Genomic DNA, 15,351 nt, shown 5'->3' with positions numbered 1-15,351 from the left:
AAAAAAAAAAAAGAAAAAAAAATTTTCTCCTATTCTGTAGGTTGCCTGTTAACTCTGATGGTAGTTTCTTTTGCTGTGCAGAAGCTCTTTAGTTTAATTAGATCCCATTTGTCAAGTTTGGCTTCTGTTGCCATTGCTTTTGGTGTTTTAGACATGAAGTCCTTGCCCATGCCTATGTCCTGAATGGTATTGCCTAGGTTTTCTTCTAGGGTTTTTATGGTTTTAGGTCTCACATTTAAGTCTCTAATCCATCTTGAATTAATTTTCATATAAGGAGTAAGGAAAGGATCCAGTTTCAGCTTTCTACTTATGGCTAGCCAATTTTCCCAGCACCATTTATTAAACAGAGAATCCTTTCCCCATTTCTTGTTTTTGTCAGGTTTGTCAAAGTTCAGATGGCTGTAGATGTGTGGTACTATTTCTGAGGGCTCTGTTCTGTTACTTTGGTCTGTATCTCTGTTTTGGTACCAGTACCATGCTGTTTTGGTTACTGTAGCCTTGTAGTACAGTTTGAAGTCAGGTAGCGTGATGCCTCCAGCTTTGTTCTTTTGACTTAGGATTGTCTTGGCAATGCAGGGTCTTTTTGGTTCCATATGAACTTTAAAGCTTTTTTTCCAATTCTGTGAAGAAAGTCATTGGTAGCTTAATGGGGATGGCATTGAATCTATAAATTACCTTAGCTGGTATAGCCATTTTCACAATATTGATTCTTCCTATCCATGAGCATGGTATGTTCTTCCATTTGTTTGTGTCCTCTTTTATTTCACTGAGCAGTGGTTTGTAGTTCTCCTTGAAGAGGTCCTTTACATCCCTTGTAAGTTGGATTCCTAGGTATTTTATTCTCTTTGAAGCTATTGTGAATGGGAGTTCATTCATGATTTGGCTCTCTGTTTGTCTGTTACTGGTGTATAAGAATGCTTGTGAGTTTTGCACATTGATTTTGTATCCTGAGACTTTGCTGAAGTTGCTTATCAGCTTAAGGAGATTTTGGGCTGAGACGATGGGGTTTTCTAAATATATAATCATGTCATCTGCAAACAGGGACAATTCGACTTCTTATTTTCCTAACTGAATACCCTGATTTCTTTCTCTTGCCTGATTGCCCTAGCCAGAACCTCCAACACTATGTTGAATAGGAGTGGTGAGAGAGGGCATCCCTGTCTTGTTCCAGTTTTCAAAGGGAATTTTTCCAGTTTTTGCCCATTCAGTATGATATTGGCTGTGGATTTGTCATAAATAGCTCTTATTGTTTTGAGATATGTTCCATCAATACCAAATTTATTGAGAGTTTTTAGCATGAAGGGCTGTTGAATTTTTTCAAAGGCCTTTTCTGCATCTATTGAGATAATCATGTGGTTTTTGTCTTTGGTTCTGTTTATGTGCTGGATTACGTTTATTGATTTGCGAATGTTGAACCAGCCTTGCATCCCAGGGATGAAGCCCACTTGATCATGGTGGATAAGCTTTTTGATGTACTGCTGAATCCGGTTTGCCAGTATTTTATTGAGGATTTTTGCATTGATGTTCATCAAAAATACTGGTCTAAAATTCTCTTTTTTTGTTGTGTCTCTGTCAGGCTTTGGTATCAGGGTGATGTTGGCCTCATAAAATGAGTTAGGGAGGATTCCCTCTTTTTCTATTGATGGAATAGTTTCAGAAGGAATGGTACCAGCTCCTCCTTGTACCTCTGGTAGAATTTGGCTGTGAATCTGTCTCGTCCTGGACTTTTTTTGGTTGGTAGGCTATTAATATTGCCTCAATATCAGAGCCTGCTATTGGTCTATTCAGGGATTCAACTTCTTCCTGGTTTAGTCTTGGGAGAGTGTAAGTGTCCAGGAAAGTATCCATTTCTTCTAGGTTTTCTAGTTTATTTGCGTAGAGGTGTTTATAGTATTCTCTGATGGTAGTTTGTATTTCTGTGGGGTTGGTGGTGATATCCCCTTTATCATTTTGTATTGCATCTATTTGATTCTTCTCTGTTTTCTTCTTTATTAGTCTTGCTAGCAGTCTATCAATTTTGTTGATCTTTTCAAAAAACCAACTCCTGGATTCATTGATTTTTTGGAGGGTTTTTTGTGTCTCTATCTCCTTCAGTTCTGCTCTGATCTTAGTTATTTCTTGCCTTCTGCTAGCTTTTGAATGTGTTTGCTCTTGCTTCTCTAGTTCTTTTAATTGTAATGTTAGGGTGTCAATTTTAGATCTTTCCTGCTTTCTCTTGTGGGCATTTAGTGCTATAAGTTTCCCTCTACACACTGCTTTAAGTGTGTCCCAGAGATTCTGGTATGTTGTATCTTTGTTCTCATTGGTTTCAAAGAACATCTTTATTTCTGCCTTCATTTCATTATGTACCCAGCAGTCATTCAGGAGCAGGTTGTTCAGTTTCCATGTAGTTGAGCAATTTGGACTTTCTTAGTCCTGAGTTCTAGTTTGATTGCACTGTGGTCTGAGAGACAGTTTGTTATAATTTCTGTTCTTTTACATTTCTGAGGAGTGCTTTACTTCCAACTATGTGGTCAGTTTTGGAATAAGTGCGACGTGGTGCTGAGAAGAATGTATATTCTGTTGGTTTGGGGTGGAGAGTTCTGTAGATGTCTATCAGGTCTGCTTGGTGCAGAATTGAGTTCAATTCCTGGATATCCTTGTTAACTTTCTGTCTCGTTGATCTGTCTAATGTTGACAGTGGTCTAAGTCTCTTTGTAAGTCTCTAAGGACTTGTTTTATGAATCTGGGTGCTCCTATATTGGGTGCATGTATATCTAGGATAGTTAGCTCTTCCTGATGAATTGATCCCTTTACCATTATGTAATGGCCTTCTTTGTCTCTTTTAATCTTTGATGGTTTAAAGTCTGTTTTATCAGAGACTAGGATTGCAACTCCTGCTTTTTTTTGTTTTCCATTTGCTTGGTAGATCTTCCTCCATCCCTTTATTTCGAGCCTATGTGTGTGTCTGCATGTGAGATGGGTCTCCTGAATACAGCAAACTGATGGGTCATGACTCTTTATCCAGTTTGCCAGTCTGTGTCTTTTAATTGGACCATTTAGTCCATTTACATTTAAGGTTAATATTGTTATGTGTGAACTTGATCTTGTCATTATGATATTAGCTGGTTATTTTGCTCGTTAGTTGATACAGTTTCTTCCTAGCATCGATGGACTTTACATTTTGGCATGTGTTTGCAATGGCTGGTACCGGTTGTTCCTTTCCATGTTTAGTGCTTCCTTCAGGATCTCTTGTAGGGCAGGCCTGGTGGTGACAAAATCTCTGAGCATTTGCTTGTCTGGAAAGGATTTTATTTCTCCTTCACTTATGAAACTTAGTTTGACTGGATATGAAATTCTGGGTTTAAAATTCTTTTCTTTAAGAATGTTGAATATTGGCCCCCCACTCTCTTCTGGCTTGTAGAGTTTCTGCCAAGAGATCTGCCATTAGTCTGATGGGCTTCCCTTTGTGGGTAGCCTGACCTTTCTCTCTGGCTGCCCTTAAGATTTCTTCCTTCATTTCAACTTTGGTGAATCTGACAATTGTGTGTCTTGGAGTTGCTCTTCTTGAGGAGTATCTTTGTGGTGTTCTCTGTATTTCCTGAATTTGAATGTTGGCCTGCCTTGCTAGGTTTGGGAAGTTCTCCTCTATGATATCCTGAAGAGTGTTTTCCAACTTGGTTCCATTCTCCCCATCCCTTTCAGGCACAACAATCAGACATAGATTTGGTCTTTTCACATAATCCCATATTTCTTGGAGGCTTTGTTCATTTCTTTTTACTCTTTTTTTCTCTACACTTCTCTTCTTGCTTCATTTCATTCATTTGATCTTCAATCACTGATACTCTTTGTTCCAGTTGATCGAGTCAGTTACTGAAGCTTGTGCATTTGTGAAGTAGTTCTCGTGTTATGGTTTTCATCTCTATCAGTTCTTTTATGGTCTCTACATTGATTATTCCAGTTACCCATTCATCCATTCTTTTTTCAAGGTTTTTTAGTTTCTTTATGTTGGGCATGTAGTTCCTCCTTTAGCTCTGAGAAGTTTGATCGACTGAAGCCTTCTCTCAACTCATCAAAGTCATTCTCCGTCCAGCTTTGTTCCGTTGCTGGCGATGAGCTGCGTTCCTTTGGAGGGGGAGATGTTCTCTGATTTTTTGAATTTCCAGCTTTTCTGCACTGCTTTTTCCCCATCTTTGTGGATTTATCTGCCTTTGGTCTTTGATGATGGTGATGTACTGATGGGGTTTTGGTGTGAGTGTCCTGTTTGTTGGTTTTCCTTCTAACAGTCAGGACCCTCAGCTGCAGGTCTGTTGGAGTTTGCTAAGGTCCACTCCAGGCCCTGTTTGCCTGGGTATCAGCAGTGGAGGCTGCAAAAGATAGAATATTGCTGAACAGCAAGTGTTGCTGTCTGATTCTTGCTCTGGAAGCCTTGTCTCAGAGGTGTGCCCAGCTGTGTGAGGTGTGAGGTTCTGCACCTAGTGGGGGATGTCTCCCAGTTAGGCTACTCAGGGGTCAGGGACCCAGTTGAGCAGGCAGTCTGTCTGTTCTCAGATCTCATCCTCTGTGCTGGGAGAACCACTGCTCTCTTCAAAGCTGTCAGACCTGTATCTTCTTTTTTTTCTGATCAGTTTGGCTAGAGGTTTATAAATTTTATTGCTCTTTTTAATAAGTAATTAGCTTTTGGTTAATTGATTTTTCTCTATTTTTCTATTTTCCTTGGATGTTGCTTGCTTCAGATTTAACTTGCCTAAGGTGAGAAGCTACAGTCATTGATTTGAGACCTTTCCTGTTTTCTCATATAGGGGTTTAGTAATATAAATTTCCCCTAAGTACTGCTTTAGCCACATCCCAAAGATTTTGATATGTTATTTTTATTTTAATTCAATTCAAAATACTAATATCCCTTTGATTTATTGAGATGTGCCATTTAAAAGCCCATTCATGGACTACTTAGAGGTATGTTATTTAGTTTCTAAATATTTGGGAATTTTCCAGATGTCTTTCTGTTATTGATTTCTATTTCAATTTCAGTATGGTCAGAAAATATGCTTTCTATGACCTGAATCCTACTAAGTTTTAGATACGTTTTTATGGCACAGAATATGGTCTATCTTGGTGAGGTTCTGTGTGTACTTGAAAGTTTCAAGAATGTACATAAGCCTTTCTGTTGCTGGATTGAGTGTTCTGTAAATGTCAATTAGGTGAGGTTGATTGATAGTTTCAGGTCTTTTATATTCTTACTGATTTTTTTTTTTTTTTGGTCTATTTCATCTGTCAATTATTAAGAGGGATGTTGACATCTCCAACTGTAATTTTGGATACTTGTCTATTTCCTTTATAGTTCTGTAACATTTTGCTTTATGTATTTTGAAACTCTTATTAGGTACATAAATGTTTAGGATTGTTAATCCCTTTCATGAATTAATTCCTTTATTATTACTAGGGATAAATAAAATCATTTCATAATTTTCTTTGCTCTGAAATCTATTTTGATTGAAATAGCCTTTCCAGCTTTCATTTGATTAGTATTGCCATGGTATATGTTTTTCCATCCTTGTGCTTTTAATCTATTTGCATCTTTTTACTTTAAAGTGTATTTTTTAATAGACAGCATATAGTTGGGACTTGCTTTTTAACCCACTTTGACAATCTCTGCCTTTTAATCGGAGTGTTTAGACTGTTTACATCTAATGTGATTATTGATATATCAGGTTAGGTTTAAATCTGACATCTTGCTATTTGTTTGCTATTTGTCCCATCTCTATCTTTTTCCCTCGGTTTCTGTACTCTTGGATTATTTTCTATGATTTCATTTTATCTTCTTTAACTTACTAGGTATAATTCTTTTTTTCTTAGTGGTTGCATTAGAGTTTATACTGTACATCCTTAGCCTATCACAGTCTACTTTCAAGTGATAACAGGCATACCTCAGAGATACTGCATGTTTGGTTCTAGACCACTGCAATAAAACAAATACTGCAATAGAATGAATTGCATGAATTTTGTTTCACAGTGCATTAAAAGTTACATTTACACTGTACTGTAGTCAAGTAAGTGTGCAGTACCATTATGTCTAAAAAAAGGTGTACACAATTTTAGAGTACTTTGTTACCCATAAATGTTAACAATTATCTGAGCTTTCAGACAGTCATAATCTTTTTGCTGGCAGTGTTTTGTCTTGATGTTGATGGCTGCTTGCTGATCAGGGTGCTGGATGCAGGTTGGGGTGGCTGTGGCAATTTCTTAAAATAAAACAGTGAAGTTTGCCACATCAGTTAACTCTTCCTTTCACAAAAGATTTCTCTGTAGCATGTGATGCTGTTTGATAGCACTTTACCCACAGTGGAACTTCATTGAAAATTGGAATCAGGCGAGGTACAGTGGCTCACACCTGTAATCCCAGCCCTTTGGGAGAATGAGGCAGGAGGATCATTTGAGCCTGGGCAACATAGCGAGACCCCATCTCTACAAAAAAATTTTTTTTTAATTAGCTGGGCATGGTGGCACGTGCTTATCATCTCAGCTACTTGGGAAGCTGAGGCAGGAAGATCTCTTAAGCCTAGGAGTTTGAGGCTACTGTGAGCTATGATTGTGCCACTGCACTCTAGGTTGGGTGATAGAGCAAATTCCTGTCTCTAAAAATGAAAAATTAAAAAACTTTTAAAAATTGGAGGCAGTCCTCTCAAACCTTCCTGCTATTTGCCATTATCAACTAAGTGTATGTAATACTCTAAATCTTTCGTTGTCATTTCAACAATATTCACAGCATCTTTACTAGGAGTAAACCACTCAAAAAACCACTGTCTTTGCTCATCCATAAGAAGCAACTCTAACTGTTCAAGTTTTATAATGAAGAATACAGTAATTCAGTCACATCTTCAGGCCCCACTTCTAATTCTAGTTCTCTTGCTATTTTCACCTCATCTGCAGTTACTTCGTTTACTAAAGTCTTGAATCTCAAAGGTGTCCAAAGGGTTAGAATCAACTTCTTTGAAACTCCCGTTAATGTCGATATGCTGCCTTCCTCCTATAAATCATAAATGTTCTTAATGGCATTTAGAATGGTAAATTCTTTCCAGAGGTTTTCAGTTTATTTCCCCAGATCCATCAGAGGAGTTATTATCCATGGCAGCTATAGCCTTATGAAATGTATTTCTTAAATAATGGACTTGAAAGTCAAAATTCTAGCCAGGTGCAGTGGCTCATGCCTGTAATCCCAGCACTTTGGGAGGCTAAGGTGGGCAGATCACTTGAGGCCGGGAGTTTGAGACCAGTCTGGCCAACATGGTGAAACCCCATCTCTACTAAAAATACAAAAACTAGCCAGGTGTGGTAGTGCACGCCTGCAGTCCCAGCTACTTGGGAGGCTCAGGCACAAGAATCATTTGAAGGAGATTGCAGTGGACTGAGATCATGCTACTATACTCCAGCCTGGGTGACAGATCCAGACTCTGTCTCAAGAAAAAAAGTCAAAATAACTTCTTAATTTATGGGTTGCAGAATGGATGTTGCATTAGCGGGCGTGAAAACATCATCCTTCTCCCTATACATTTCCAGCAGAGCTCTTGGGCGACTAGGTATACTGTCAATGAGCAGTGATACTTTAAACAAAAATTTTTTTTTTTTTTTTTTTTTTGTGAGCAGTAGTTCTGAACAGTGGGCTTAAAATGTCTATTAAACTGTAAACAGGTATGCTGTCATTCAGGCTTTATTGTTCCATTTATAGAACACAGGCAGAGTAGATTTAGCATCATACTTAGGGATCCTAGAATTTTTCAGAATGGTCAATGAGCATTGGCTTCAATTTAGTCACCAGCTGTGTTAGCCCCAACAAGAGAGTCAATTTGTTCTTCGAAGCTTTGAAGGTAGGTGTTGACTTCTGCTCTCCAGCTCTGAAAGTCCTAGATGGCATCTTCTTATGTACTTATCCAGCATTACTCTCCAACAGAAGGCTGTTTTGTGTACATCAAACCTGTTGTTTAGTGCAGCCATGTTCATCAGTGATCTTAGCTAGATCTTTTGGATAAGTTGCTGCAGCTTCTACATCAGCACTTGCTGCCTCACCTTGCATTTTTATGTTGCAGAGACAGCTTCTTTCCTTAAACCTCATGAACCAACCTCTGCTAGCTTCCAACTTTTCTTTTGCAGCTTCCTCACCTCTCTCAGCCTTCATAGATTTGGAGAGAGTAGGACATTGCTCTGGATTAGGCTTTGGCTTAAGGGAATGTTGTAGCTTGTTTGATCTGCTATCCAGACCATTCAAACTTTGTCCATATCAGCAATAGGGCTGTTTTGCTTTCTTTTTGTTGTTGTTTTTTGTTTGTGCCTGAGCCTCCCGAGTAGCTGAGACTGCAGGTGTGCACTACCACACCTGGCTAGTTTTTGTATTTTTAGTAGAGATGGGGTTTCACCATGTTGGCCAGACCGGTCTCAAACTCCCGGCCTCAAGTGATCTGCCCACCTTAGCCTTCCCAAAGTGCTGGGATTACAGGCATGAGCCACTGCACCTGGCTAGAATTTTGACTTTCAAGTCCATTATTTAAGAAATACATTTCATAAGGCTATAGCTGCCATGGATTCGTATGTTCACTAGAGTAGCACTTTTAATTTCCTTCAAGGACGTTTTGCATTCACAACTTGGCTAATGGCATAAAAGGCTTTTCTCAGCTTTCTACATGCCTTCCTTGCTAAGTTTAACCATTTCTAGCTTTTGATTTAAAGTTAGAGATGTGCAATTCTTCCATTCACTTGGACACACAGAGGCCATTGTAGGGTTATTAACTGGCCTAATTTCAATATTGTTATGTCTCAGGAAATTAGTGAGGCCCTAGGAGAGGGTGAGAGAGAGGAACAGCCGGTCCATGGAGCGGTCAGAACACATAAATTATTTATCGATTAAGTTCACTGTCTTATGTGGGAATGATCTGTGGTGTCCTAAAACAGTTACAATAGTAGCATCCATCAAAGATCACTGATCACCATAACAGACATAATAATGAAAACCTTTGAAATGTGAGAACTACCAGAATGTGACAGAGACACGAAGTGATTACATGCTGTTGGAAAAGTGGTGCCCAGAGGGGACCACAGGGTTGCCACAAACTGTCAATTTGTAAAAACTGCAGTATCTGCAGAGCACGATAAAGTGAAGCACAATAAAATGAGGTATGCCTGTACTTCTCTCCCTCCAATCTTTATGCGATCATTGTGAAATATTTGACTTCTGCATATTACAAACCTCACACTACATTTGTTAGTACTTCAGTTCTCTTAAAGAGATTTAAATAATATGAAAAATAATCTTATGTACTTATCTAGCATTACTATTTCTGTTGTTCTTCATTTCTTTGTTTAGATTCGTATTTCTGGCTGGGCACGGTGGCTCATGCCTGTAATCGCAGCACTTTGGAAGGCCAAGATGGGCAGATCACTTGAGGTCAGGAGTTCGAGACCAGCCTGGCATGGTCAGGTTGTTTCACCCAACATGGTGAAACCCCATCTCTACTAAAAATACAAAAAAAAAGAAAAAAAGAAAAAATTAGCCAAGCATGGTGGTGCATGTCCATAATCCCAGTTACTTGGGAGGCTCAGGCGGGAGAATCACTTAAACGCAGGAGGTGGAGGTTACAGTGAGCCGAGATCACACCACTGTACTCCAGCCTGAGCGACTCCATCTCAAAAAAATACAAAAACATATTTCCATCTCGTGTCATTCTCCCTTCTGCCAGAAGGACTTCTTTTAACATTGCTTGTGATGGGAGTCTGCTAATGATAAATTCTTTCAGGTTCCGTATACCTGGAAATTCTTTTACAGTAATATGCTGCGACGTTTGTAGGGCTTACTAAATTTATTCCTGTTTTTTTTTTTTTTTTTTTTTTTTTTTTTTGGAGACAAGAGTGTTGCTTTGTCGCCCATGCTAAAGTGCAGTAGCATGATCTTGGCTCTCTACCTCCCAGGTTCAAGTGATTCTCCTGCCTCAGCCTCCTGAGTAGCTGGGATTACAGGTGTGCGCCACCACGCCTAGCTAAATTATTTGTATTTTTGGTAGAGATAGGGTTTCACCATGTTGGCCAGGCTGGTCTTGAACTCCTGACCTCAAGTGATCTGCCTGTCTCAGCCTCCCAAAGTGCTGGGCTTACGGGCATGAGCCACCGTGCCTGGCCAGTTTATTCCTGTTTTTTAGGGATCGTCCTTTGTTGTCTGATGTTCACACAATGTTTTGAAAACCATTGTTTCATATATTTTGTCTTTTTTGTTGTTTCAGGCAGAAGGGTAAATATGGCCTGTGGCCCTCATTGTCTCATCTTGAAAGTGGAGCACTAGCCAAGAATTAGAGAAAGGAAGTAAAGTGGTTGGGGCAAAACTTTCAGAATTGGCAAGTAAAGGGCATGTGTCACGGCAGAAAAGGGAGAGGAGTATATTTTTATCCAGAAGCTGGGATTTCTTAGATAACACGAAAGTACCTCTGTACAAAGCAGTCTATATAAGCAGTTAATTAGCAAGTTAATGCCTTTTGAAGCTTCTGGGTGGGACATATTAAATCTGAAATGGGCCAAGTATGTTGGCTCACGCCTGTAATCCTAGCAATTTGGGAGGCTGAGATCTCTTGAGCTCAGGAGTTCGAGACTAGCCTGGGCAACATAGTGAGGCCTTATCTCTATTAAAAATAAAAATAAAAAATAAGCCAGGCCCGGTGGCTCATGCCTGTAGTCCCAGCTACTCTGGAGGCTGAGGCAGGAGGATCGCTTGAGCCTGGGAGGTCAAGGCTGTAGTGAGCTATGATTGCACCACTGCACTCCAGCCTGGGCAACAGAGCAAAACTCTGTCTCAAAAAAAAAAAAGAAAAAAAATGTGAAGCAGTGTTGACAGTCTCTGGGGACTGTCCTTTAAATCTCAGTGCAGTCTTCATTGTTCAGTGGTTTTGAGTCTGCTAGCCTGGCCTTGAATGGTGTGGCAAAAACAACGGCTTACTGGAGTTGAGGAACAAGAACAGATACGAAATGGCTTCTAGAAAGAATAGCCAGAGGGAGGCCCTGGTTGGAGTTGAAGAAAAAGGTTTTGGAAAAGCTGCAGAGCCCCTTCCCCTGAAGTCTCTCAGTTGGGATGCTCTTTAATTCTCATATTGAAAAGGCTGCCCTATTCACGTAACAGTTCAGTAATGGGAGAGAATTTTATTCCACAAATGAGGTCACCCGGTTGAGGATATGGTGATCCAGAAACTGTTTTTATACCGTATAAAAACTCAAACAGTTTTCATCTGGCAGCTTTGTTGCAGACAACATCCCATGTCTCTTTGCCTGCACAAGGTGTGAGTGAGTAAAGAAAGTGGGGGTAGGGTCTTCTTTGGCTGTCATAGTAGCAAAATACCATAAACTTAGGGTCTCCAGCAACAGAAGTTTATTTTCTCACAGTGGAGACTGGAAAGCCCCAGATCAAGGTTCCAGCAAGGTGTGGCTTCTGGTGAGAAGTCTATTCTTGGCTTGCAGGTGGCCACCTTCTCAGTGTGTTCCCACACGTCCTGTCCTTGGTGCACACGGTCGCGGGAGAGAGATTGATCTCTCTCTCTTTTATCAGGCCACCAGTTCTATCTGATTAGGACCTCACCTTACCATTATGACCTCATTTCATATTAATTACCTTCCAAAAGCCCTATCTCCAGATAAGCCACATGGGGGTTTGGGCTTCACCATCTAAATTTGGGGAGGTGACACAAACATGCAGTCCTCAGCAGAGGGAATGAGATGCAGCAGCTGCATAGGTGCCTGATGGCTATGACACAGTTCTTTTGTCAGCCTCTCAGTTCTGGGTACATTATGGTCATACCCTCCAGAGGCCTTAGCCCTGGCGACATGCCTTCTGCTGCACACCTCCAAACCAACAGCTTTCAAAATTAGATTTGGATTCCAATATTTTGTTGAAATGATTAGAATCAGCCTGAATGTACTGTCCTGGGGTACTGTTGAGGTTCTGTGGGGCAAGGAACGGGGCTCCTGATGAACTTCGTGTTGCTTGTCTCCAGGTTCTTCTTTGCGGTCCAGTTGGTCCAAAGCTACATGAGCTTCTTGATGACAATGTCTTTGTTCCACCAGAGTCATTGCAGGAAGTGGATGAGTTCCACCTCATTTTAGAGTATCAAGCAGGTAAGGAAATGAGTAAACAATGGTGGCAAGACCAGTCAGGGGACTGTGTATTGTCAGATTGGGGTGTGACTGTGCCAGAAATTTATCTTGGTAAATCAGCAGGATCCTGTTTTTGCCATACTGAACATTTCCTGACCTATTGGTTCTACTGAGCTGATATTGGCCATTGTCTCAAGGGAGACTGATAGAGTATTACAACATGGAAGAAAATTCCCAGGTCTACAAACAGAATTTCTCTGAAGCCAAGATAAATCAGATTGTAGGAAAGCAGGCATCTCAAATAAAAATGAAAATATGTTAAACACACATATATAAAGTTTTCGTTTATGACTAAGAGAAGAGAAAGGCAGGTAGCATCCATTCAGCTCTGTGCTGGATTCTGCCCTAGGCCTTTCTGACTGACTCTTCCTAGCTGCTTAGGGTTGATTCCAAGCTACTGGCAAGTTTCTCTGGAGCATTTTATTTTTCCTTGGGTGTGTGAGTGGAAGTGTTTTGTATTTAACATCACTATATTGTTTCCCATCAGATGTTCTAATGTTAATAAATCCACATCCACTGCATCCCATCCCCTCTTCCCAGCAGATTTTATGTGTTACACAGATTAGGCATCTGGTTTCTGAGAAAATCTTAAATACTTGGACATACTTTGATCTTGTGTATTTCCTGCTGTATTTTTCCCTCTGCTCAGAACTCAGACTCTTGCGTTTCTGATTCAACACATTGTTAATTCACATGTAAGAGTCAAGCATCTAAACAGACTAATTGGTACCTTGAAGCAGCACTTAATACTCTTCAGTGAACTACTTCCAAGTCAATTAAGAGAATCTTCTCTACTAGAGTAACTTTAACACAAGATATGAACTATGTTGTTTCTTGAGAATTATGCCTTTCTCCAGGTAGAAAAAGAGTTGTAACATGTTCTGGTTCTCTTTCGGGTCTTTATTAGAATCAGCTGGGAATTAAGGAAGGCTAGAGTCTGAAAATTAGTTAAACAGTGTTGACGTAGGTAATTCATACTTAATGCTACACAAGTTTTTGAGTTTCTCAGCTTTGGTTTTCCCAAATGGGAAGTAAGAGTGATGGTTTTTACTGCCTGATCATTGTGGTAAGGATTAAGAGATTGGTTGGTATGTGGAAACACTGTGAGCAGCTTGGATGAAAAGATGACCTGACCGCGTGCAGTGGCTCACACCTGTAATTCCAGCACTTTGTGAGGCTGAAGCGGGTGGATCACAGGGTCAGGAGTTCAAGATCAGCCTTGCCAAGATGGTGAAACCTCTTCTCTACTAAAAATACAAAAATTAGCTAGGTGTGGTGGCGGGCGCCTGTATTCCCAGCTACTCGGTAGCGGAGGCAGAGAATTGCTTGAGCCTGGGAGGTGGAGGTTGCAGTGAACTGAGATTGCACCACTGCACTCCAGCCTGGGCGACAGAACAAGACTCTATCTATGAAAGGGGAAGGGGAAGGGGAAGGGGTAGGGGGGAAGGGGAAGGGGTAGGGGAGAAGGGGGAAGGGGAAGGGGTAGGGGAGAAGGGGGAAGGGGAAGGATGAAATGAAAGGAAATGGAATGGAATGAAATGGAATGAAATGGAAATGAAATAAAATGGAATGAAATGATGAAATGAAATTGCAATGAAATGAAAAGAAATGAAAGAAATGAATGAAATGAAATGAAATAATGAAATGAAATAGTGAAATGGAAATGAAATGAAAGGAATGAAATGAAATGATGAAATGAAATGAAATGAAATAAAATGAAATGAATGAAATGATGAAATGAAATGAAATGAAATGGAAATGAAATAATGAAATGAAATGAAATAAATGATGAAATGAAATGATGAAATGAAATAATGAAATGAAATTAATGAAAAAATGATGAAATGAAATGATGGAATGAATGAAATGAAATAATGAAGTGATGAAATGAAATAAAATAATGAAATTGAAATGAAATGAAAGAAATGAAAACGATGAAATGAAATAGAAATGATGAAATGAAATGAAATGATGAAATGAAATGAAATTGAAATGAATTGAAATGAATGAAATGGAATGGAATGAAATGATGAAATGAAGAAATGAAATGAAATTGAAATGAAATAAAATGAAGGAAATGAAATGAAATAATGAACTGAAATGAAATGAAATGATGAAATGAAATGGAAATGAAATGAATGAAATGAAATGATGAAATCAAATCAAATGATGAAATGAAATGAATGAATGAAATGAAATAATGAAAATGATGAAATGAAATGATGAAGTGAAATGAAATAATGAAATGAATGAAATGATGAAATGAAATAATGAAATGAAATAAATGGAAATGAAATGAATGAAATGAAAGGAAATGAAATGATGAAATGAAATGAAGTAATGAAATGAATGAAATGAAATGAACTGATGAAGTGAAATGATGAAATAATGAAATGATGAAATGAAATGAAATAATGAAATGAAATTGAAACGAAATGAAAGTAATGAAATGAAATAGAAATGATGAAATTGAAAGGAAATTAAATAAATGAAATTGAAATGGAATGAAATGAAATGAAATGGAATGGAATGAAATGATGAAATGAAATAAATGAAATTCAAATGAAATTAAAATGAAATAATGAAATGAATAAAATGAAGAAATGAATGAAATGATGAAATGAAATTTGAATGAAATGAAAAGAAATGAATGAAATGAAATAAGTGAATCAAATGAAATGATGAAATGAAATAATGAAAAATGAAATGAAATGAAATGAATGAAATGAAATGAAATAATGAAATAAATGAAAAAATTGAAATGAAATGAATGAAATGGAATGATGAAATGAAATGAAATTGAAATCAAATGTAATAATGAAATGAAATAAATGATGAAATGATGAAATGAATGAAATGATGAAATGATGAATGAAATGATGAAATGAATGAAATGAAATGATGAAATGAAATGAATTGATGAAATGAAATGATGAAATGAATGGAATGGAATGATGAGATGAAATGAAATTGAAATGAAATGAAATTAAATAATGAAATGAAATGAAATAAATGAAATGAAATGAATGAAATGAAATGATGAAATGAAATCGAAATGAATGAACTGAAATGATGAAATGAATGAAATGAAATAATGAAATGAAATGAATGAAATGAAATGATGAAATGAAATGAAATCAAATGAAATGAAATGAAGTGAAATGAATGAAATGAAGTGATGAAATGAATGAA

At 38.3% G+C, this 15,351-nt stretch overlaps 1 protein-coding gene across 8 annotated transcripts in view; it reads left to right on the top strand.

Moving 5' to 3' along the window:
- ADPGK (ADP dependent glucokinase) overlaps positions 1 to 15,351 on the top strand; it is a 47,733-nt gene that overhangs the window by 16,354 nt on the left and 16,028 nt on the right. For all 8 annotated transcript variants that reach the window (XM_023193100.1, XM_023193098.1, XM_026447950.1 and 5 more), the window contains one exon: positions 12,000 to 12,120. In XM_023193100.1, coding sequence (XP_023048868.1) covers positions 12,000 to 12,120 — 121 coding nt within the window. The remainder of the gene's footprint in view (positions 1 to 11,999; positions 12,121 to 15,351) is intronic.

Source organism: Piliocolobus tephrosceles, chromosome 6 (assembly GCF_002776525.5).
Source record: "Piliocolobus tephrosceles isolate RC106 chromosome 6, ASM277652v3, whole genome shotgun sequence".
In the NCBI taxonomy this organism is placed as follows: Eukaryota; Metazoa; Chordata; class Mammalia; order Primates; family Cercopithecidae; genus Piliocolobus; species Piliocolobus tephrosceles.
This window is presented reverse-complemented; position numbering and strand designations above follow the sequence as displayed.